Here is a 26,691-nt window from a genome sequence, read left to right as displayed (position 1 = left end):
TCAACAGCTACTGGGAGGCGCAATGGCAATAACGGCAGGAAGGAAGATTCAGCATCCTGATCGAAAGTCATCCTTTCATTTGCGATGAAGCAGAGGAGCCGTCAGAGTTTAGAAAATCTGGAACATAAAGATTTGACGAGCTTCTCATACGGGAGACCATGTCAAACCATGAAGATGCAAGCTAGTTCGACTAAGAATGATTTTCGCGTCTTGACGGGAAGGATATTCGAATGATGCCGTAAATAATTGATATTCATGAGGCCCGATAGTTTTATTAAGACTTAGAATGATAGAAGATTAAAAGTTACGATTGGCTGATTAAAAAGGATTGGTATCGGGGGCAACTTCATACACCATAGAAGACATTTTCAAAGGGAAATCGGGACAGAGCTTTGCCAGATCACCTTATACCGTGGCACAGTATTTCATATAGTATTTCAAATATTATTTGCTAAATTGTTTTATTTATGAAGTAATGCTATCTGCGATTAAGAAGAGATATGTCATTTGTTAAATCAAAAGGGTGTGACATATTTGTAAAAGGAAATGACTTTTAAATTTGAAAAGTCATGTCCCTTTAAATGTTAAGATATAAATAAGATTGGAAACCAAACCAAAGAAAAAGGAGATCGGAACATTAACAGAAGAAATTTTTTTATTATTGTATGGAGGAATAAGGGGTCTATTATGATTTTGTAATATGAAGTCCATTATTATTTTTTTTTAAATAAAATAAAATGTCTTTTGTTTATTTTTAAATGGCATGGAAATTTAAACTGCAAGCGAATTGTCCTTCGTAATTATATTTTAGAATTCTATATATGATTTTGATATCAGATAAGTGGACATGGTCAATTAGCACTTTAAATTTGATCATCATAGGTGTTGTGAAATATTAAATTGTTTTCGTACCTCTGTCCAATTTGTCTCCTTCTCAGCGGAGTTAAAATTCAATCTGGACTAATTTAAGACTGCATTATAATTGGTTTGTCGCATCTAGATTATTAAAATTGTTGGCAATATAAGTACATTGAACATTATGAAGTTGTACGTAAAAGTTCACCGAAGTTTACTCTATCGCCCAGCTTAACAAAGCACTGGTCATTTGTTATTAAAGTCAAAAAACTTAAAATATCCTTCTTACAAAAAATAGAATTCATTATTATTAAAATTTTATCCAAATACTCAAGCATCCAATTTCATTCTGATCAAGTTCAAGGACCTTGCCAGCCGAGGAACTCACAAAGTTTAAATTCGCTATATAAAACCCTTGAATTGACTAGTCAGTGTTCAAGGTGAAGGTCTACCCGCCTGGGTGTTGTGGAGCCCGAAGTGCAAGGGAATCTAAGCGATTTCCATTCGTTGACCAAAATTTGATTGAGAGATCCTACCGGAGAAGTGGTAGGCTCTTGGATTTCCAATCTGCGGTTTTGGGAACCAACAAAACCAATTCTAAAAAAGGCCATCTTCATATTAAGATTTATACAATTCCAACCCAAGCCATACTTGAACAAACCGAACACAATTCCATTACACTTTTAGATAGTATCTACAAATAGACCAAGACATATATGCAACCTCAAAGTTGACAGTTTCTAATTGAAAACGGGAAGCTAAATCAATGAAAACAAAATTAAGCAATGATATTTTTTGACTATGAATCAATTAAGGATCTCACTGGGATATCACAGTATGCAAAATTGTGACAAAGTCTAACACAAAAAGCCAATTTACAGCAAAGCATCCAAATCAGCATTTATAGGTGACTGAAATCAAAGGCTGTGATTTGAATAATATTAAGGATCCATAGCCCTTCCAGATTCAAGACTCGAATGACCTCTGGCACCACTTGTCTCTTCAATATGAAAGGAGTAGATACGAAGCAACAAGAGTGGCAGTTAGAAATTATGTGCACAATTTTGAAGACAATTTCTTTGATTTGCCTAAACAATATGGAGAGAAAAATGACAGAAATCATCTAAGGAGAACAATAATGTTCAGAGAAGACCATATGCCGTCAAAATATATGAATGTCCATGCCGGAAGAAGATGAATAATGTTTGTCAAACATATGTTTCCAAAAGCAAACTGTCTATGAATTGAACATTCAACTCGTGGTATTGAAATAATTAAGAGTATATTGTAGAAAATTTAGAACTGTTAGCGATATCACAAAACTTGGAAGAGAATGATAAAGCCATTGCGTGGAATAAAAGGTTGAATATATGCAATTTAATTCTGCAACATTAGCAACAAGACCATGGAGAATATCGATTCGTTCGTTCTTCAACAGGCAACACCGGTAATGATTGACATAGGCGTCATACAGGTCCCTAGATGCCATCGCTCACACAGACATCAACATTGTAAATGAAAATCAAGTAGGTTACAGACACCTCAGCTATATTTGACGGATTCGGCAATGAGAAAATATCAAATGGAATAAGTTCCTATATGCGGTGAACTCATGAAATATTAATGGTCCAACAACTATATTAAGGTGCTCATAATAGTAAAAGATTAAAAGGTGTAATAGTGAGGTCGTTAAAAGAAAATTGTACTAAGTTACTGTTAGAGTTTTAGGTGACTCTACAACACCCCCAGGATCAAATGAAAGACCAAGATAACTTCGACAAGAGATTGGCAAGACAATTGCATGAAGATACAAGAATGTTATTATTGATAATGGACTTCACTGACATCCAATGGATTGATTTGAAATGTACATAATAGGCCTCCTTATATAGGACAGGTAATAAGAGACAATGATAAGGAGAAGATAAGCTATCACCCACACAAGGTGGAATCACATGTCCACCAAATCATCCTCCATTATGCAATGAAGTAATTGTGATGATGAGGATGATAATATGATAAGTGCACTAAAGGTAGATTGAGATAACAACTATGACCACCTAGAGTGGAATTCTCCTACACCATGTGTTTAATTGAGGTGCAAACTCCTAAGTGTCTCAATCACAAACTACTATGCAATGCATTACCTAGGTAAGCTTAAGTAAGTGTAATTAGTGAATATTTAATTACACCAACAGATACATAATTTATTAATAACAAGAAATGACTTAGAAATAACTTACATTTGAAAAGTCGTGTCTCCCTTATATCTAAAATATAAATAAGGGGTATGCTATTTGTAAATAAGATATTCAAAAAAAGTTAAAAACATATTCTCAACGAGAAGTATCTAATATCTACTTATGACTTCGTAATATAAATTCAATTATTTTATATTAATAATAAAATAATGTCTTTTGTTTACTTTTAAATGGCATGGAGATTGAAACTGCAGTCAATTCGTCCTTTATAATTATTTTTAAAAAATTTGTAAGCAATTTTAATGTCAGATAAGTGGACATGATCATTTAGCATTTTAAATTTGATCATCACAAATATTGTGAAATATCAAATCGTTTTCATATCTGTGTCCAGTTTGTCTCCCTACCAAAGGAGTTAAAGTTCAATCTGGACTAATAAAGTTCAATTTGGACTAATTTAAGATTGCATATAGATATTTGATCTATCGTGTCTTGATAATTTAATTGTTGGCAATATAAGTGCATAGAACATTATAAAGTTGTAGGTGAAAAAATTCACTGAAGTTGACTCTATTGCCCAGATGAGCAGAGACACTGGTCTTTCTTATTGAAGTCACAAAATCTATGCATTCCTTCCTATAAGCATCAAATTCATTATTCACAAACATTATACAAAACATTCAATTCAAACACTCAGCATCCTGTTTTATTTTAATTGAGTTCAAGGACTTTGCCAGCTGAAGAACTCCCAAGCTTAAATTCGCTTTTAAAAAAACTTTGAACCAAGTGATCAAGTTCGAAGAGAAGGTCTACCCGCTAGTGTAGCAGAGCCTGAAGTGCAGGGGAATTAAGGTGATTCTTGTTCGTTGGCCAAAATTGATTGTGGAATCCAATCAGAGAAGTGGCAGGGTTTTGGATTTGAAATCTGCGGTTTTGGGAACAACAGATTGGCGACTCTACTGGGGAGAGTTGCAAAACAAACCCTAAGAGTTTTTTATTTCAGAGTAGTAGGAGTTAAAATTTTATTTGGTTTGTTAATTATGTTTTGATATATTTGATATCTTAGTTAAAGAGTTATTTACATTCATTAAAGTGCATTTGATTTCCTTGAAGATTTTGATCTCTTGTAATTTTTGTTGTAAATTCTAATTCGCTTTGTGAAGATTTGATCTTGTAGAAGCATTGCATATTTGTTCTTTAAGCTTTCGTTGTAGATTTGATCTTCAATGAGGTGTACACTACTAGGAAGAAGAACTCAGATTCTTGAAGATGATTTATTTCCTCCATTTGGACGTGGCGACTCTATTGTGTTTTGATTGGTACTTCAACAAAAGGAGTGCCCAGATCATCAGGAGGGAAGTGACTCAAAGAGATGTACTTTTCTTACTCTTAAAGGAGCGAACATTATTATTGCAAAATGTTCCAACCAAAGAAAAGGAAACAAAATCTTCCAAGTGAAGATAGACCACTGGACCTGGGAAGATTCAAATGTGATCCTAATGGTTTATATTTAAGATTCTCACTTATTGCACCCAAATTCTATGGAGATGGCAGTGAATGTGCTCTCAATCATTTGAATGCTTTCTATAGATTCTTACATGCATACAAGGTGGATTTGGAAAGTCATGCAATAAGGCTTTTTGTCAAAACCTTGAAAGATTTTGTGAAGGAAGCATTTGACTTATTGCCGACACAAAGTATTTCATCATGGAGGGAATTGAAGCAGTGGTTCCTTACTGTATGTCATGATGCGGGCCAAGAAGAAGAGATGTCTTATGAACAACATGAAGATCAGAACCGCAGCATGGAAGAGGATCCTAACATGTCTCTACTCGATGCCTTTTTCAATTTGGAAAGATATGAAGGCGAGACTTCAGCACATTTGTTTTTGAGGATGACAAACGCTTACAATGAGATTGTATCAAACCTCAAGCCTCCTTACACGGAATTTCTACATAAAATTCTTGAGTTGAGAATCTCGCCAAGAGACCCTAATGTGAAGCTTCTTCTTCAGATTTGGGAAGAAGCTATTAAAGATGAAGGAAAAAATACCAAAATTATAGAAGAACGTAATGATGTTTCAGATTTGAATGTAGAAGAAATTGTGGATCCAATCGAAAAAGAATTTGACCACAATGAGACCGATAAGGAATTAGAGTGACGGGCATGGAAATGAGGAAGAGGATTCTCTCAGTGTGGATGAGATTTCAGCCTTGCTAGACAATATCAAAAGCATCTTGAGAAAGATGGTCAAATTTTTCTTCCAATACATAGAGAAAAGCATGAGACAACAAAAGTGTCCTATGAAAACATTCAATGAACAAAACCCATTCATCCTAACTAATCCACATTACTTTCATGATAAGGAAACCAATGAACTAGAAGGAGCATACAGTTCTCAGGAAGATGACATATTTGTTGAAAATGTTCATTATGGTCTAAGTATAGAAAGAGATATATTTGGATACAATTTCAAAGAATTTTCAAATCCCTTATATAATGGACTAGTAGAAGGGAAAAAGGAATATAGCTCTTATATACTTCTAGATCTTGAGGAGAGTGTGAACATACATGAAGAAGAAGATAAGGCATCCAAGGACTTCAACATCATTTCAGATCTTTTATGCAGTGAAATAATAGAGAATCCTGACAGAGTATTTTGTGGAGATGAAGTAGAACAGCATGTGACATATGAACAAGATGAAATTTCAGATGAAGGATCTCATGGAGATATGTCCGAGCATTCTATGTTCGAGTCCATTGTTTGTTATGCAAACAAATATCTCAGCACCATAATGAAAATAACATACCTAATGATGATGTTGAATTGGACACAATTCATGATATGCATTTAGAAGATGAGACATCTTCTGGTTCATCCTATGAGCAAGAAATACAATCATTAGCAACATGGTGCTGAAAGTTCTCCAAATATCCTACCTAATCAGAATCTTAATAAAACTGAAGTAATAATTCCTCTGACCAGTTGAATACATAAGGTATTAAGATAATATCTTATACTTTCTATAATAGTCAACTACTTGTCTATAGTCCGTCTTTCAGTCTAGATAGGAATGTTTCCTATTCTGTCTCTTTTGTCTTCAGTCCAGATAGGAATGTTTCCTATCCTGTCTCTAGTTTTGTTTCTAATTCCGTCTTCAGTCTACATTGTTTCTTTTAGAAACAACATCCTTGTAATTCTTTTAATTATTTTGTGCATTTCTTGGTGCTCGTTCTTAGAAACCCGCCTAGGGTTTTTGGTCTACAGGAAAAATCTCGAATTCGGGTCTGTTTGTAAATCCCAAATTCGGGTTTGTCTACAAATCATCTCTCAAAATTGCGTCCATTTTTTGGCGATCTCTCTGCTCTCAAAATCACGTCTGTTTGGGGGCCCTTGTGAGGTAAGAAAACGGATTTCAAAGCACCTGTTCTGCGTCACTGGAACGATAGCCCTAGCTGCGACCTCCATTTCCAGTTCTATTCCTCTGCGACTCTGGCCAAAGATCCTTTTTTTCCAACTCGCGACTAATAAAATAAAATAAAAGAAATCGCGTCTTTAAGCCTGCACCTGCGCGGTTCGCGTCTGACAAAATCTGCCAATCGTTTTGACGGTCAAACACGACTTTTTTAGCTCGGTCTCAGTCTGTCATCATGCTCTGGAAAGCAGATTCGACCATTTTTTCAAGAAATTTGCCATTTTTTTGATCTCCAATCCGACGGCTAGGGTTTTGTTCAAAACCCTAATTTTTGGGGTCAAAAAAATATTTTGTTTGCAAATTCTTGGTGGGTTTTTCGAGAGCTCAACTGGGTTGTCCTTTTTTTCTGGGTGCCTCAATTTTTGTGCCTCAATTTTCGAGCCAGCGGATCCAAAAAAGACAAATTCCTTCTGGGTTTTTCGAGCTCTCTTTTGGATCATTCTCTAATTCTTCTGGGTCTTACGTATTTTTGCCTCGAAGAACATGCCTCCACAAATTTTCACAGTTTTTCATTGAAAAACGTGCCATGGCATCTCTGACAAAAGTTCTGCTCGAGCATAATTCCAAATTCAATGGTTGCAATTATGGAACCTGGAAGCAGTGCATCATCGCAATCTTCGAATATCGAAACACGGATCAACTTGTTCTGGGTGTTACGCAACATCCAACTTCTCCGGGTCCTGATCAAGATACATGGGATCTAAACAATCGAGAGGCAGTAATGCTTCTCAAACTATCCATAGCTGATGACCAGCTTTCTCAGATTCCATCCGGCAAGACAGCTGCCAAAATCTGGACACATCTAAAAGGTCATCATGAGACTTCCGACAAGAGCAGAGCCTTCTTTCTGAAAAACACGCTATTTTCTATTGTCATGGATGAGCACACCTTGCTCCAAGTACACCTGAATCGGATTCAGGAAATCCGTGATCAGTTACTTGCCATCGGTCGCAAGATGGAGGAAGAGGATATTGTGGTAATCACTCTTCGAAGTTTACCAAAATCCTATGAGCATTTTATCGAGACTCTCAACATCACATCTACTGGTGTTGATCTAAAGTTCACTAATCTCTACACCCTGCTGCTTCAGCAAGATCGGTGGAAACAACAGTTTGGTAGCAGCTCCAATTCCACCTCCACTGAGCAAGCCTTTGCTGCAAAATCCTTTCAACAGAACATTGGCAACCATCAGTCTTCTCAGCCTTCCCAGCATCAACCTTCTGCTCAATCCTTGGATGGCTCTACGAAGCAAAATGTACAGTGTAATTACTGTCACAAGTTCGGCCATATGAAATTCGAGTGCCGGAAACGTTTGGCTGCCCAAGCAAGGCAAAATGCTTCCCAGCCAACAGCACAAGTTGTCAAGCTTCCTGATCAAGGCGAAGCTGCATTTTTCGCCTTCTGAATCTGTTTCTATTTTTTCTGGGTTTGTTGATTTTCTCCTCAAAAATCATTTCAAGTTGTCTGTAATGGTTGCGTGAGGTTCTGGGTTTTACCGTTTTTTCCACAAAAACGAAGTTTTGTAATTGCAACTTATTTTGAGTCATAGCACTCTTCTGGCAAAGCTTCTTGGTTTCAGCATTCTGTAGATCCAAGGAGGGTCTCAGTTATCACAGAATGTTCCAACATCCGTACGTTGACCATTAAGGGAGGGTATTAAGATAATATCTTATACTTTCTATAATAGTCAACTACTTGTCTATAGTCCGTCTTTCAGTCTAGATAGGAATGTTTCCTATCCCGTCTCTTTTGTCTTCAGTCCAGACAGGAATGTTTCCTATCCTGTCTCTAGTTTTGTTTCTAATTCCGTCTTCAGTCTACATTGTTTCTTTTAGAAACAACGTCCTTGTAATTCTTTATAAGGAACACATTTGTTCCTCTGTTAATCAATCAATCATTCGGAAATCCGTTAATCTGCCAACTCTTCTTGAATCTTGTAACATAAGGATCTTCTATTCAGCAAGAACTACTATGCACTTGATGATCTATCAGAAGCTCAACAAAGAACAAATGCCAAGGATTACATTGATAAAGCTGAGATAGTAAGTATTGCCCTTGAGGATGATACATTTAATACAGGTAAGTACAAGCAGCATACTGAGGTAAGTACTCTTGAAGACTCAGTGATAATGTTTGTTAAGAATATACTTAGGGAAATGCTTTAAGTTTTCATCATAATTCTTTCAAGATTTATTTTTTCTATGTATATTGATCAACTGAGTGAAACAAGAGATCAGATGTTTGGATTAAATGATAATGAAAATTATTTATTTTCAAATAATCCTATTGATAAGGCAAAGACAAATTCTGGTTTTAATCAAGTGAAGGTGGACAAGCACATACTGTACAATGATTATTTTTTGAGTTTGGTTTGAGAAGCCAATTATACAAAGGAAGAAGATGATGTCATGATCAGAAGGAATGAGTTATTACAGGATCAAAACTATGTCTTTGATCGAGGAAAGCAAGAGTGTTCACTCTTTGGCCCGAGGCCTGGGGCAACCTAATTTAACCGCACATCATATTAAGCATGGATGTTCGGTCTGCTCTTCCAGAGATAACTAGAATCTCATTATGCCCACAAGGAGCATATGTCCCAAACAAGAGCCACTAATGGAGCTCCATTTTTTGGCAAAATCAGAACCTCAATTTGTTACCTTCTTTCACCCAGATCACTATCAACTTCACTTTTTGGATTTTTATATCTAATTAGTTATAATATGCTTTCCTCTTATATCCATTGGTTATACTTTCATACACCATTTGTCTAATGTAAAACCAATTCTAAAAAAGGCCATCTTCTTCATATTAAATTTTATACAATTCCAACCCAAGCCATACTTGAACAAACCGAACACAATTCCATTACACTTTTAGATAGTATCTACATATAGACCAAGAAAACGGGAAGCTGAATCAATGAAAACAAAATTAAGCAATGATATTTTCTGACCATGAATCAATTAAGGATCTCACTGGGATATCACAGAATGCAAAATTGTGACAAAGGCTAACACAAAAGGCCAATCTACAGCAAGGCATCCAAATCAGCATTTATAGGTGACTGAAATCAAAGGCAGTGATTTGAATAATATTGAGGATCCATAGCCTTTCCAGATTCAAGATCCGAATTACCTCTGGCACCAGTTGTCTCTTCAGTATGAAAGGAGTAGATACAAAGCAGCAAGAGTGGCAATTAGAAATTATGTACACAATTTTGAAGACAATTTGTTTGATTTTCTTGAACAGTATGGAGAGAGAAATGAGAGAAATCGTCCAAGGAAATAATAATATTCAGAGAAGACCATATGCCGTCAAAATATATGAATGTTCATGCCGGGAGAAGATGAATAATGTTTGTCAAGCATATGTTTCCAAAAGCCAACTGCCAATGAATCGAACATTCAATTCATGGTATTGAAATGATTAAGAGTATATCGTAGAAGATTTAGAACTGTTGGCAATATCACAAAACTTGGAAGAGAATGATAAAGCCATTGCGTGGAATAAAAGTTTGACTATATGCAATTTAATTCTACTCCGTCAGCAACAAGACTGGAGAATATCGATTCATATGTTCTTCAACGGGTAACACCGGTAATGATCGACATGGGCGTCATACAAGTCCCTAGGTGTCATCACTCACACAAACATCGACATTGAAAATGAAAATCTAGTAGGTTACGGACGCCTCAGTTATATTTGACGAATTCAGCAATGAGAAAATATCAAATAGAAGAAGTTCCTATTTGCAGTGAACTTGTGAAATATTAATGGCCTCATAACTATTTTAAGGTGCTCATGATAGTAAAGATTAAAAGGTGCGATAGTGAGGGTCATTAAAATAAAATTGTATTAAAATACATAATTTATTAATAACAACAAATGACTTAGAAATAACTTTTCATTTAAAAGGTCATGTCACCCTTATATCTAAATTATAAATAAGGGGTATGCTATTTGCAAATAAGATATTCAAAAAATGTTAAAAACATATTCTCAAGGGGGAGCATTTAATATCTACTTATGACTTTGCAATATAAATTCAATTATTTTTATTTTAATAATAAAACAAAATGTCTTTTGTTTATTTCTAAATGGCATGGAGATTTAAACTGCAGTGGATTCATCCTTTATAATTATTTTTAAAAAATTTGTAAGCAATTTTAATGTCGGATAAGTGGACATGGTCATTTTGTATTTTAAATATGATCACCGCATATTGTGAAATATCAAATCTTTTCTGTATCCGTGTCCAGTTTGTCTCCCTACCAAAGGAGTTAAAGTTCACTTTGGACTAATTTAAGATTGCATATATATATTTGATCTGTCACATCTTGATTATTTAATTGTTGATAGTATAGGTGCATAGAACATTATAAAGTTGTATGTGAAAAAATTCACTGAAGTTGACTCTATTGCCCACATGAGTAGAAGCACTGGTCTTTCTATTATTGAACTCAGAAAATCTATATATTCCTTCCTACAAGCATCAAATTCATTATACACAAACATCATGCAAAACATTCAATTCAAACTCTCAACATTTTGTTTTATTTTATTCGAGTTCAAGTACTTTGCCAACCAAAGAACTCCCAAGCTTAAATTCACTTTAAAAAAACTTTGAACCAAGTGAGCAAGTTCGAAGAGAAGGTCTACCCGCCTAAGTGTAGTGGACTGCAAGGGAATCAAGGTGATTCTCATTTGTTGGCCAAAATTGATTGCGGAATCCTATCGGAGAAGTGGCAAACTCTTGGATTTCCAATCTGTAGTTTTGGGAACCAACAAGGCCTACTTAATATTTTACTAATAGTTGAAAACATTAAATAATTGATAGCAATATATACGATAAGAGTATGATTGTAAAATGCTGAGTTTGTTATTCCAGTTGTATCTAGCATTAATTAAATTCAACACTCCCACAAGTGACTGATAACTCTAGGATTTTCAATTCAATATTCATGTCCACGTCCATATGGTTCTGTATTCTATGTGCATTCACAAATAAGAGATAATCCCCACAAAGCTAAAGATTATACATATAAATACAGCAGTAACACATTTAATAATTTATAATTGTACTTGCACAGTCATATTTAAATCTCTAGCACCAAAGACATAATTTGAATATGATAATTCCTTCGGATAACTTTAGTGGCCTAAAAGTTTATTGACTTTCTTTCATCAAAAGTGAGGAAATAATTGAGTACAATTTTACAACCAATGTGTAAAGACAATTACAAGCTCAAGCTCAGACTTGACACAAACTGACTATCAAAATTAGATCTAAACTTATACAAGTCCATCTAAAACTGCAGACTTTAAATCAGAAAACAGAAGTAAACGAATCATACCTGATGTCAGAAACAGAAAAGTATGTATGATAAGCAAATGTGAAAGTAAAAGGCTTGGTGTCAGTATTCCTTATGCGAGAAATCATTGTAAGGTCTCCTCCAGGAGCCAAAGCCACACGAAGTCTGAACTCAAAACTGCATATGGGCATTGATAAATTTGACAAGAATAGTAAATACAGGAGTTTTACAAATAGCACATTATTTTAAATTCTACTCAGTCTGACTTCAATAAACAAAATCAGCAGTATATTTGAACTGAATAAATAATGAATGTTATTAATAATTTTTGCACTTTTACAGGATACACAACAAGATTAGTCCTTTTAAAACCTACAATAACAGAGATGTTGACTGATACCTGTGCGGCCATATTTTCAAATCCTCCTCTGTAGGCTTTAAAATTAGATCGAGTACAGCCCGATTTTCAACTGAACTTCCAGGTAAAGGTGGAGGGTTGCTGTCAATACTCCAGACCCTATTCCTCACAAAACCATGTTGCTCCAGTGAACCACAGCCACCAAACTGTTACACACAAGATGTATAAACTAAGGTTACATACTTACAGGATGTATGAAGTTACAAACTAATGATAAACAAGATATTTACAAAGGTGTACCTGGGGAAAGCAAATTGGAATGCCTCCTCTTATAGCTTTGGGTGGTTTGAATATAGCCTGCATAAAGTACATATAATAGGCATTATTAATGGTGAGGTTTAGCTCACTTCTGCTAGGAACTATTGCTGGGAAAATGCAAAATAAAGGGCAAATATCTAACAAAAAAGAAACTAACATTGCAAGAATCTTCAGTATCAGAACTGAATTTTGCCAGACAAGCATGATGAAGGTGGCAAAGTCAACCCTAGAGAACAATGTCTATCAGAACCTAACTCAACATAGATTTGCTACTCTGCAGAGTGAAGCACAAGATTGGCACAAGATTGATGAAACAGCCCCCAAGGTAAGGCTTATTTCTCTAATGATAAGTAGGAGATAATTTCCACTAATGTCAATGTTCTGGAGCAAGAGTGTGTATTAGCATCAACAAATTGACATAAATTTGCAATTCAGCCTAAAGAGCCTAAGACATGGCACATGATTGATGAAATGGGCCCGGTGGTAAGGCATATTTCTCTAAAGCCTTGAGAAGAAGTCAAGATTTCAACCACATAACTGAACTTTACAATGATTCTTCACAGTCCAAACTGTGAAGAGACTGATAAAAATAACATAAAACAAAATCAAATAGCATCAACATTTTTCTTAGCAAACACTTTCAGGACTCGCCTTGTTGAAGAAAACAGAGGGCATAAGAGCCCAAGCAGACATGATTGTAAGGCATATTTGCTATTTTTTTAAAGTCTCGGGAAGACATCAAATTTCAAAGGCCTAAAGAACTTATAAATGTGGGTAGTCTCAACTATGAACAAAATGATAAGGAAGAGCACAAAACAATCAAGATTGTTCTAAACAAAATTAAACAAATCAGGACTTGACTTGATGAAGAAAGGGTAAGCTAACACAATTCCAATTAACTCTTTTTGACTAATCATGATAAGTAGTTATGAACTACTTCAATATACAGAGACAGTCAATAAAACAATTAGAGAAAACAAAGAGCTTCTTCAATGCACAGATTGCATACCTTACTACTCATGAACAACAGTTCCTCTTTCCTTTCATTCTTCCAAGATGTCACTTGACCTCCAAAAAGATGTACCTGCAAGCCTACGAGGACTTCAAGAGAACTTCTCACCCTCGAAAAAAAAAAACTAAGCTTTTAATGACAAATTTAATATAACTCCTAAAAAAATGTTAAGATTCCACCTTCAATATCTCCAAAAACAAAATTTTACAAAATCCATTCCAATCTGAACAGCCATAGAAGAGCGAGCAGGAAAGACAAATAAATTAAAATAACTAGAATTTGAAAAATGGCCACCACATAAGTAATATTAATCCACAATTTGTCTTTATGTAAAAGTTTACCATCAAATGTAGGCTACAATTCAATTGATGTTAAAACTGAACACTTATTTGTGTAAACATACATACAATATCTTTCAATCATAGGTGCAACAAATATAGTTAGCTTGGGTTTTAATTTTCTGTTCAACATTATACAACCTTTCTGGTCAATGAATCAAGAACTCAAAGCTTCTAATATTCTCTCAGGAACATTAGTGTGAAATCTTCTGTGAGACAAATTTCGTAAGGACGTGCTATGGGTAACTAGAGTTCTCAAGTTTTCTAATGATCCCAGTAATTATCTTGTGACTGAATTTGGAAACCTACAGCCATATTTAAAAATTCTCACTATTAAAATGTAACGCTGCTGCCAAGGGCATTAAGAATAGAAAAACTTTGAAATAGCCTTTTAAAATCATTATGAATGTTTTATCAAGATTCAATGTAGTTTTTGCGTCAACTCATTGACCCATACTACAGTGAGCACTCATTGCATGAAAGTGATACTCACAGGGCCAATCAAGACTACCCAGCAGGTCACACATCCCAGTGATACTCCAACTAAAGTGCCCTCATCCCCATTAAGTTTCACATTAGATCAAACCTAACTAGCTTGCGAACCCATTGGCAAAACCTTTATGTTGATTTTGGAGGATGCTGCAGATGTATTGACACTACCTTTTACAGTATGTATTTTCTAAGAGCAGCGATCTCTCTCTTATATTGTGGAAAACACATGGAGAGACATTTCCCTTCATGGGACATGTATATTCATTATTATTTAATTAATATAACAATTATTTAATAAATAAATAATTAATTAATTAATATAATATTATTTGTTATTGTTTATCCAACTAAAGCTACCAAACATTAACACTCCCTCTTCGCTAGGGAGGATAAACACGTAGATATTACACTATTGGTAATATATGGAAAGGCAAAATTTAAAGATAACTTTGATCAAAAGATGTCCATTATTTTGATATCATGAGTATTGGCATCCAGAATATCAACATATGATATTCGTAATGGCCTGCAAAATATCAACAAATGGTATTCACCAAGTACTCAATAAGGTAATGACCTACACAATATCAACATATGCTATTCATCAAATACCTATCATATATCTATACAAAAAACTCATAGACCATCAACTGAATGAAATCTAACACTCAGTTGTTGATTTACAAGATATAATTTATCATGATTTATTTTAACATTTACATAGAATGTGTATCATGATTTAAGTTATTGTCAAGCCGCCAGCTTCCAATAACTTCTAAAGATACAAGTGATAATCATAAAGAAGTTGTCACTTCCTCATAATATACATAGGGGGTAGGCCCATTAAAATCTTACAATCACACATGTGGACTTTCGAACTCCCTCTCAATATCAATCATTTGAGCTCCTCATTCAATGATGCTTCTGATGGAGCATCAAACTCCCTCTGAATCTAATATCAATCATCTTTTTCCTACAAGCGCAACCTTAGTAAAGATCAAGGTAAATAGCTCTTATAGTACATATTGTTATACAAATAATGACTCTTATATATGTAATACTCAATAATAATAAATACTTATCTGCACATCAACATCCTTGATGCAAAATACTCCAACTAAGGTCCATATGCATCAAATCAGGAAATGCCTCCATATAAGCATTTATATTTAGACGTGCACTTCTAGGGCTGATTATCCATGTCTTCTACCTGAAGCATCCATACGTCTTTACACACTCACAATATATTCATAATGGTGTACATAAGATGTCCATAAATCTTATAAATTTTTATTTCAATATTCTCACAAAGCAGTTGAACTCCTTATTACCTCCCATATAGTTCTTCTCTTAAATTGGTGTACAATAATATATATTATATTATTTACGAATCAGAAATATTAGCACATCCATTCATACCTCGGGGGGATGTCATTATGTTTATGGTCAATATTTTCCTTAATAATATTCTCTTTAATTATGTTTCTCCCTACCATGCTCATTGCAAAATCTCCGACAAATTTTAAAACTTTTGTGGATTATTTTATCTAGTCATTTCATAGCCATTCGTTCACGTGCACCATTTTTGTGGTTTGGATATTTCATATAAAAAAATCACCGCGCCATCCCTACCTAAACTTGGCTCCTTTTAATTGTATATGTTCTGTAAAAGAAGTTGTTAAACCAACTTGACTTGCAATGACATTATTATGGGTTCACATGTTGAATGGTCCCACCATAGATCTCCCTTCATATCTTCCCTATGGCCCTTATCGTGCATTTAAAAGACCCTTCATTCTCCAACTCACAACTCTATTGTGTTGTTTTTCTAGGATCATTTTTGCAGATGTAGTAACATTGTCAATGTGATTAATGTCTTCCAAATGCAGATTTGAAGACTCCTAAATATGAGAGGAGACATGTCTCTTGAAGAGACATGAGACATGGCTCTATAGTTAATCATCATTAGTTAATAAATAACCATATGTATAACTTATCTTTAAGCATATATGTAAATACTAATATATTAACCATATATGTAATATATTATTATATTATTATAATATATAATGTATAATATAAATAATATATATTATATTACATATATAATATATTATATATATAAGATATTTATCTTAAAGATAATTTACCATCAACAAGTTATCTCATGATAAAATCAATCCGACAGAAGCTACAACCTTAACAACAAAGTTATGTCCCTATGTGGACATAACTAATCACCATCACTATATAAAAAAATACAATTAGTTCGATTCTCAATCGACAATCATGCGATTGTAAAATAATTACATTTAGGAGCCCGATAACATAATAGTCTCTTTTGATTATAAGAGCCTGATTAATTAAGTCATTTATAAATAAATAAACATATATATATATATATATATATATATATATATATATATAAAACAATGTTCATATAAATCATGAATACAAATACTCAATGTAATGAGTATATCACTTTGACTGATGCTATACTTCAACACTCCCTCTTAGCAAGGGAGAAGTGACAAAAAAAATTATGAGATATCAATATCAAAGATATCTATACACAACATATTATCTGACTATAACATTCTAAAATAGTGACTTGTCAAATAACTACAATCACAATGTTATGAGCACTATCATAACATTTATTATGATCTCTAATTGTCCAAAACAATATCTAGAGTAAGCATAATGCTTCCATTATCAATGACTTTTGACATAACCGAAACAAAACTGTCATAATAACAGGCCTAACATTTGCAAGATCATCACCTTCCAAAGATTACCTTCTATCTGTTCATTATCATGATTTCCAACACTCTGGGACAACAATTTAATGAAGTTTGTCATGATAACAGGTCGACCATTTATAAATCATCATCTTATAATGGTTGCCTTCTGCTTATATGTCAATGAAAGATCATCACCTTTCATTACATATCATATGTGAAATAGTACCCACCATGAACCTAGTCAGAGGGTCGTACAAAGGTTTTTACCTCAATCCTATATCATAGAGAAGAATACATTACAATAAATTTTACTTGTAACTTCTCCTGATAGAGAAGATATCATTCACAAAGGATTGCACCTCAAAATTCTCCCTCTAAACAATGATCCTGGGGATTCTAGTTACTCCCTTAGAGGCTCTCTTCACCCAAGGATTCTTGTCAAACTCACTCTGAATTCGATATCAATTTTCTTATCTTCTAGTGATAAGTCATCACTTCCTCATGATATACATAAGAGTAGGCCCATCAACATCATGCAGTCACACACATGTATTTTTAGACTCCCTCTGAGTATTCATCTTCTAAGCTCCTACGTTGCCTTCGAAGAAGTGTCATACTCCCTCTTAATGCAAAAGGATACTCATAATGTCAATCATTAAAGATATTCACTTCAAGATTCTCACTTTATCTTGACTGTCAAATCACTAATGAATTCTCGTCTACACAATATTTGATAGCTTGTGTAAGGTACCAGCTTTCTTGTCCTGCAAGAACATCTTCTAACAAGTACTTATCTACCCATGAGGGTCATGGAAAATCTCCTTACTAAAGATGGTTCAAGTGGGAATGAAACATTGGTTATTATTCCCCCCACAATGTAAAATTCCCACTCTTATATCTTTGAACACTTTTGCATCACATCAAATTTGGCGACTTCTTTCTAAGTTACAACTTGCTTTTTTCATCCATAGAAGCTCTAGACATTCATTAAGCTTAATAGTAGAAGCAAACATGTCCTTCCATTTTCTTAAACTCATCATGATTCTTAATCTCCTTCTTTTTCTTGCAAGAACATACTCAAAGAAAAAAATCAAGGTAGATAGCTCTTGGTTGTATAAATAAGAATGTCAACATGAATGTTAGTAATTTAACTCATGTTCATTACTAACATGATTATAATCTCTTTTATTTCGATAATAGAATTAAGATAACACGATACTTAATTTCTATATATATGACTTTCCCTTAGATAACATGTTCTCCTATAAATTAAATTATATTTAAATTTAATTTCATTTATATTTCAATAACACTATTCGTACCTCACATTATTACTAATAACTTATATTGTTTAACATATTTATATGTAACAAAACATAATATAAGTTATTAAATATCATTAAGATATTCTCCTTATAAATTCTCATTTAAATAAAGAGTAGATAATTTTAATACTCAATAATAATAATTACATATCTCATATGCATCAAACCATAAAACGAAGTGCCTAATACTATTCTAGATATATGTAGATTTGTAATTATTATGATTCACAACATCAAGTAAATAACATTCCTTGAAAAAAAATCATTCTCATGAATTTCCATATATATAAATAATAATAATATATCTCATACTCCTAACTCCACTTACCTTGGTGGTGGGGCCCCTTTTGTGGCATCTATGGGATGTCATTTCCACGAGGCTGGAAATGTTCCAATATCTAATTAAGATCTTGAACTGTGAACCATTATCAGGTCAATCCTCATTCACAGTTAATGCAACTCCTTATATATCTTTCTCCTCCTTATCAAGCGTCCTCGACACCTATGATTTGGCCGCCTCTTTATTGAGGTTAAACATAGATGTTTGATATGTCCATTTACCCTATCTCAATGATGTTTGTCCTTTGTGAGTAATGAATATCGATGTCTTATTTGATCAATGCTGTTTGATATTTCGATTGCCCAAAAGATATTCGATGACATTTCCTTTCCTACTCAGAAGTTTTCAACATCCCTTATGTACACATATGCCTACTTTATTTACCTTCTTGTAACCAACCTGGTGCTCCCGTTGCATTCATGTCACCTTTGTCAAATTTTAAAACCACACGTCATAATGCAGCAATGTAACATTCAAGGACGATGACCATTTATGATTAGTGTTGATTCTTCCTAGTATAAATCCACTAATCAACTCATACATGTCCCATCTGATTTTCTCTGCTCCACAGATCTGCTCTATATACTCTCACATATCTACACCACTTACAACTTCTCAATACTTCACGCATTCTTTTTATATTGTTTTATTTAAACAAAGGTTATATCCATTGGTAAGAGAGACGTCTCTTACAACTACATCATACTACTTCATTTTGTAATATTTTATTTTTGAATTACACTTTACTGTTTGTTTTAAATTATCATTGATATGATAGTATCACTAGATATCATATAAACGTTAATCACTGAAGACTGTGTTATCTTAATCAACTCTCATATCTTCTACATATATGGATGGCACATACGCTGCTATTATATTAATTAGCACTGTTGTTTGAGTTTATTATTTAATAGTACTGAAGACACCCAATGGGTGTTCTTGTTTTGCTGTAGAGTTATTTCTTTTAAACTTCCATTGTAACTCCATTGTTCTTTCTATGATGCAGACTGAAATTCCCGTCTTTAGCACACGCACGATATGTTATTAGCAAGAATTACTTGTCTTGTGATAGCACCTTTTGTTTGTCTCAAGTAATCATTCAATGCATCATTTCTTATTGTACAACGACCAATATCTGAAATGTCACTTTTATACTTATGGACTCAAATTATTACTTTATCACTGTTCTAAGAAACTTTTTGCTGACATGGTTTTGACTTTCTAACTTGCTCCATATCTCAATCGTTGTTTCAAACAATTAATCTATTATCAATCGATGTAGGCTTTTAGTAACTAGTTATTCTCGATGGTCTGTAAATAGAGATGCTATCGTTTCTTGTGAAAACTTGTTCCTTTCAAAGAGATGCTATCGCTTTTGATCATATTCTTCTTCTTATTCTCTATTCGACGGCATATGATTTGTATACATCTGTTGAGTATTCGATGGGGACTAGTAATACTTGGGATTGACATCTCAAAGTGACGGGAACATTATAAATATTTTTATGATAGTCTTGCTGCTATATATCCATTGCTCGACTTCTCTAACTTTAAAATTCCAACTCATCGTCTTTTGGTTTCTTTTCATGCTGACATGGGTATTAATGAAGCCTTGTTGTAAAATATATAAAACTAACCACTGTGATGTGCATAAGAAATCTGAATTGTGTTCTCCTCTAACGTTGTGTATTTGGCATCTTTAATGTCATTAGTGTAGATTCAAGGCATCACATCTGTCTTATTACTGTTGACTTGGCAAACTCTTGTATAAATGAATTTTATTGTTTCTATGACCAACATCATTGAATCTTCAGCAATATATAGTAACTGCTGAAACATTGACCAGGCTATAAATATGGCCAACGATATACACATTCAATATGCAGAATTTTGTATTACAATTGATCTTTGATACATTTGCAATTGGCTCTGATACCATGTTGTTTTTCTAGGATCGTTTCTGCAAATGTAGTAACATTGCCAATGTGATTGATGTCTTCCAAATGCAAATTTCAAAACTCCTAAATATGAGAGGAGGAGACATGTCTCATGAAGAGAAATGTATCTATAGTTAATCATCATTAGTTAATAAATAACCATATGAATAACTCATCTTTAAGCATATATGTAATATATTATTACATTATTATATAATAATATATAATGTATAATATATATTATATTACATATATAATATATCTTAAAGATAATTTACCATCAACAAGTTATCTCATGATAAAATCGATCCAACAGAAGCTGCAACCTTAACAACAAAATTATGTCCCTGTAGAGACATGACCCTACATGGCCTTTCATGTCCCTATGTGGACATAACTGATCACCATCGATGTATAACCAAATACAATTAGTTCGCTTCTCAATCAACAATCATGCAATTGTAAAACAATTACATTCAGGTACCCGATAACATAATACTCTCTTTTGATTATAAGAGCCCGATTAGTTAAGTAAAGTCATTTATAAATAAATAGACATATACATATATATATAGTATTCTTATCAATAATATAAGACATAAAATAATGTTCATATAAATCATAAATACAAATACTCGATGTAATGAGTATATCACTTCGACTAATGCTATACTTCAACATATTGGTGACTAATACAGCCTTATCATATTGTGGGATTTGGTAAAAGCTAGGCCAAGCACGAGATGCCAATTGACATACAAGATCATCTATGAAAAACCCTAAGGACGTTTCATTTTGCACTTAGCTTTTGTATTATTCATTTATTTTAATCCTCAAAACCGCAAGATGAAGCTACAGACTAAGCCCAACCTTGCCCATTCATCAACATACAAACTACACCATTTTCTACTAGCATTTTAACTATTATAGACCTGCATTGCTTCATTGGTAGCTTATTGTTTTGAATATCCAGAAAGGTCAAGAGTTATCATGTTGCAAAGGCTCCATTGTATATGCAGCAGTTGATTCATTCTTCACAGCAACAGCAATATAAGACCTCGATTGGAATTGAAATCTATTGAATGTCATCTTCTTGTTCATCTTTTTTTCTGATCGGTTTCTTGTTCATCTTTTTATTGTTATTGTGTTTTAAGAATCTTATTGAGCTCCAAGTATAATGGGCAGCTACATGTTAAAGATAATTGAGAAGCGAAAGGAAGGATTGGAGCTGAAACGGAGGACAAACTTCTACACACTATGCCTAGTCATACAAGAGTCTCTATAGCAGGAATTCAAACATGATAAATGAACCCTTCAGAATTTTAGACGACAGCACTAGAAACATATTTGTAGATAAAGTAGTTCCCGAACAAGTCAGAGAACAGGCGCATAGAAGATAATTCATATGACAATGAAGACCGGATTGTAACAAGAATAGATTAACAAAGATCTTAACAAATTCATAATTTCTATGTTAATATCCTCCTTCCAAGCTTTGCTCTGATACCATGTTGATTTTGGACGATGTTGCAAATGTATTTGCATTTCTTTTTATGGTATGTATTTTCTAAGAGCAGTGATCTCTCTTATATTGTGGAAAACAAATGGCGAGACATGTCCCATACATGTCCCTTCATGGGACATGTCTATTCATTATTATTTAATTAATATAAAAATTATATATATACACACACCTTCAATTTAGTCTCATGGGTTTATCCAACTGAAAGCTATCAAACATTAACTCTTTAGCAAGTATCAGCAATTTTACAAGCTTGTTAGTTGATAGATTTTTCATTACAACTTCAAAATTGACCATGCTTGCTCTATGAGTAGTGACAATTGTGCCAATAGTTGGAGAGATAGCAATCAGATCACAATCTTCCTCTGCGTTTGAGAGGAGCAGCTCCCTCATATGATATGGGTATTTGTTGTTTTTGTGTACTTTTCACTAGAAAGTACAAAAAGTATACAAGACAAAACTGAAGGAAAAGGATAATAAGAACCTTACTGAAAGACATACAAATACTAAGATTTCATGATTGATAGCAACTACAAACGGGATTTAAGTACAACATAAGTTGGCTATGCACAATGATGAAAGAAAGGAAACATATTTGCACATGCAAGAAAATAGGTATTACGAAGTAATTGGTAGATATTTGCTTAATATTAACAGAGGCCGAGTAGTCAATATATACAAAAGGATGAAGTGATGTTTCCTTATGAAATGATCGTAAAGAATAGAAACATTCTACTCTAGCTAAAAGAAAGCTAACCAATAACTAATAGATAACCATTAACTAATAATAGAAGCTATCTATTATCGTAATACCCTCCCTTAATGGTTAATCTATCCACAACACCAAGCTATCCTCTGAATTTGACAAACTTATCAGGACCAAGAGACTTGGTGAGAATGTCTGCACTCTAATGCGTTGTAAAAACATACTGCAAGTCTATTGTCCCATCTTCAACCAATTGTCATATGTAGTGACAGTGAACATTAACATGCTTGGTTCATTAATGGAAGACTAGAATTCGTGCTAACTTGATAATGTCTTCATTATCAACAAAGTGGTTGGTCCTACTAGTGACATTTGCATATCCCCAAGCATCCGACAAAACCAAACAATTTCACAACCTCGCTTGACTGTCCCTTTGTATTTGGCCTTTGTAGAGGAGAGAGAAACTACCTATTGCTTCTTACTGGTCCATGTGACGACACTGTATCCCAACTGAACACATATCCAAAAGTTGAAATTTTATTGTCAACAAAGGTTGTCCAACTGAATATGTGAACCCACTGAGTCTAGGATTAGAACTTCAAGAACTCCAAGAGTAAAAAAGTTCATAATCTGAAGTGTCCTTCACATAACGAAACACATCCTTTGCTACCATCCAATGATCAACCTTGGGAGTTGTCATAAAGTGTGAGATGTAGCTAACTGCGAAGCTAATATCAAGCCTAGTAGCGGAGAGGTAGATGAGGTTGCCTACTAGTTGCCTACCTTGAGGAGAATTAGACTTGGTGGATAACTTGAGACCTTTCTCCATGGGTGTAGATGCATGCTTGCAATCTTGCATTTGAATTTGTCTAACAGAGCCATGGCATATTTGGACTGAGAAACGAATATACCAACACTAAGGCAATAATGCATGAGCCCCAAGGTCAATCATATCAAAAGACTGGAATAAATTATGTTTGATTCCCTAAATCAAAGATGTCGAACTACCAATGATGATCAAATCATCCACATAAATAACCAGAAGGATGATGTCACTGTTTGTAGTCTTGATGTACAAATTTGAGTCTGAAGAACTCTGGGAGCCTTGATCAGTAAGGTAATTATCAATTTTCATATACCATGCCCTTGGGGTCTGCTTCAAGTCATAGAATAAATTATGTTTGATTCCCTAAATCAAAGATGTCGAACTACCAATGATGATCAAATCATCCACATAAATAACCAGAAGGATGATGTCACTGTCTGTAGTCTTGATGTACAAATTTGAGTCTGAAGAACTCTGGGAGCTTTGATCAGTAAAGTAATTATCAATTTTCATATACCATGCCCTTGGGGTCTGCTTCAAGTCATAGAGAGCTTTCACTAATATGAGAACCTAATGTTCTTTACCAGCAACCTTGAAGCCAAGAGGTTGCATCATGTAGACCTTTTCTTGTAGGTCACCATTCAAGAAAACACTCTTGACATCCATCTAATGACCGTTCCATCCAAACTGTGCTACCATGGCTAAAACTAATCTGATTGTGCTCATCTTTGCAGTAGGAGCAAAGGTCTCCTCATAATCAATGCCCTGGCGCTAAAAAAAGCCCTTTACAACTAAACGAGTTTTGTACTGATCCATAGTACTGTCAGATTTGTATTTCATTTCGTAAATCCATTTGCAGATAATGGGTTTCTTCCCTAGTAAAAGATCAGAAAGGACCCAGGTGTTATTCTTCAACAGGCTCTGGCATTCAAATGTCATTATATGTTCCCACTCTTGAATTCCTTTAGCCTCAGAATATGTTTGAGGTTCAAAGACACTATGAATGTTTGGTCATGAGAGCAAGGTTAATAGATTCTTTACATTTGCTCTTTTTCCGAGTAGTTCTCCCATCAGTAAGCTCATCATCACGAAGATAATCAAGTGTCTTAGTCCACCACTTATTTCAAAGACGAGAATGACCAACATGAGTATCAAGAGACGCTCTATGATCGGGTTCCTCATCAAAGGAATCCAAATCACTAGCATAACTAGAGTTGCAGGAGCTACTGGAGCCCTCCCATCAGATGGACCTAATAGAAATCTAACTCCCAAATCATGAACTGGAGAAACAGGCATAAATGGTTCCCGCTGCTCATCAAAGACTGCATCACGATTGTACAAGAGATGAGATGTATCAATGTAGATCAAGTGGTACGCTTTGTGAAGACTATTGTCCAGTAAGCATAAGTTTTTGACTCTTGGCATCCAACTTGGTGTGTGACACCTCAGGGATCCAAACAAAAGCAAGGGAGCCAAAAACTTTCAGGTAACTAATTTTGAGCTTGCGACCTAACCAAGCCTCTTCCAGAGTCTTACTTTTAAATGTCACTATGGGTGACCAACTCAAAAGATAAACTGCAGTGTTACCTGCTTCTGCCCAAAACTTCTTCGAAACATGTCTGTGTTCGAGCATTGATCGAACCATCTCGATGATTGTTTTGTTCCAAAATTCAACTACATTGTTCTGTTGTGGTGTGTGGGGTGTGGTTAACTGCCGCTTAATGCTATGAGAATCACAGAAGCTAAAGAAGTCATTACAACAAAATTCTCTCCCATTGTCTGACCTAAGAGCAATAATAGATTTCCTGGACTCTTTTTCAACTAAAGGTTTAAACTTCTGAAATACAATAAGTACATCAAATTTCTTTTTAAGAAAGTATACCCACATTTTTCTATTAAAATCATCAACAAACAACAGAAAATTCTTAGACCCAAGAATAGAAGAAGTGGCCATAGGGCCGCAGATGTCAGCATGAACAAGATGAAGTACTTGAGAAGCTAGCCATGAATTGTTGATGTTGATAAACGATCAACTCCACAGCTCCCAAAAATCACCTACATGCAAACACCAGTTACAGAAAAGAAGCAAAAAGCTATAGAGGCTTAAATAGCCAAATCCATAGATGAGACATTCTTGATGAGAAAAAAAATGAATTGCTATAAAAAATGAATTATCTCAAGTTAATGTTTACAATGAGAGGTTGTCCTTATAAAAGAGATCAAAACCCACAAAGGTAAAGTAAAACTCTTTAGGGTATTTAATAATTACAAGATAATTAGTAAATACAGGAAGAGTATTTAATCTAGGCATTTAATAATTACAAGATAATTATTAAACATAGGAAGAGAATTTAATCTAGGTTGTATCATAATAATCAATAAAAGATATTAATTATTAGATACATAAAGTTTAGCTTAAGTAGACTAGAGTTAATTAGAAAACATTTAATTACTCTAACACCCCCCTTAAGATAAACTTAGGGAGTAGCTAAAAACCTAGAAACTACTACTGAAATTAGATTTGGGTCCAGGCAAACAAGGCCTGATGAGGTACCCAAGCAAAACCAAATCTTTGAAAAGAGGAGAAATAGAGAAAACCACATGGGAGAAACCCTACTCCAAAAAGAGATGGAAAAAATGTTGAAAAACTAGTGAAGGACTGAAGAAGCCTCCAAACTAGGGAATGTCCCAAAAGATAAGAACAATAGATGATCATGAAGAACATCACTAAAGCATGAAGAAGTTGCAAACTCCATCAAAAGTAACTGCTGATCTAAAAAACCTCCACTAAAATTGAAGGTTGCATCCCAAGTAGGGACGAAAAGAAGAGTGTCTATATGGTAAATGATCCATCTCACCGAAATGCATAGGTATCCAACCACTACAATCGCCTAGTACATAGGATCAAATACTAAATACATAGCTC

The 26,691-nt window shown here is 34.2% G+C and overlaps 1 protein-coding gene across 6 annotated transcripts in view; it reads right to left on the bottom strand.

The window, feature by feature from the left end:
• Nucleotides 1-26,691, bottom strand: part of LOC149559506 (putative glucose-6-phosphate 1-epimerase) — a 72,915-nt gene that overhangs the window by 22,002 nt on the left and 24,222 nt on the right. For 3 of the 6 annotated variants that reach the window (XM_089833415.1, XM_089833414.1, XM_089833416.1), the window contains exons 4-7: nt 13,530-13,641; nt 12,503-12,559; nt 12,245-12,408; nt 11,887-12,021 (exon numbers count right to left, since the gene is read on the bottom strand). In XM_089833415.1, coding sequence (XP_089689541.1) covers nt 11,887-12,021; nt 12,245-12,408; nt 12,503-12,559; nt 13,530-13,641 — 468 coding nt within the window. The remainder of the gene's footprint in view (nt 1-11,886; nt 12,022-12,244; nt 12,409-12,502; nt 12,560-13,529; nt 13,642-26,691) is intronic. The other 3 variants (XM_089833418.1, XM_089833417.1, XM_089833419.1) reach the window with 1 other exon arrangement.

The sequence above is a fragment of the Cupressus sempervirens genome, chromosome 5, assembly GCF_028749045.1.
Source record: "Cupressus sempervirens isolate cs-2001-9-10 chromosome 5, ASM2874904v1, whole genome shotgun sequence".
NCBI classification, from domain to species: domain Eukaryota; kingdom Viridiplantae; phylum Streptophyta; class Pinopsida; order Cupressales; family Cupressaceae; genus Cupressus; species Cupressus sempervirens.
The sequence above is the reverse complement of the archived record's forward strand: the minus strand, read 5'-3'. Positions and strand labels throughout refer to the sequence as shown.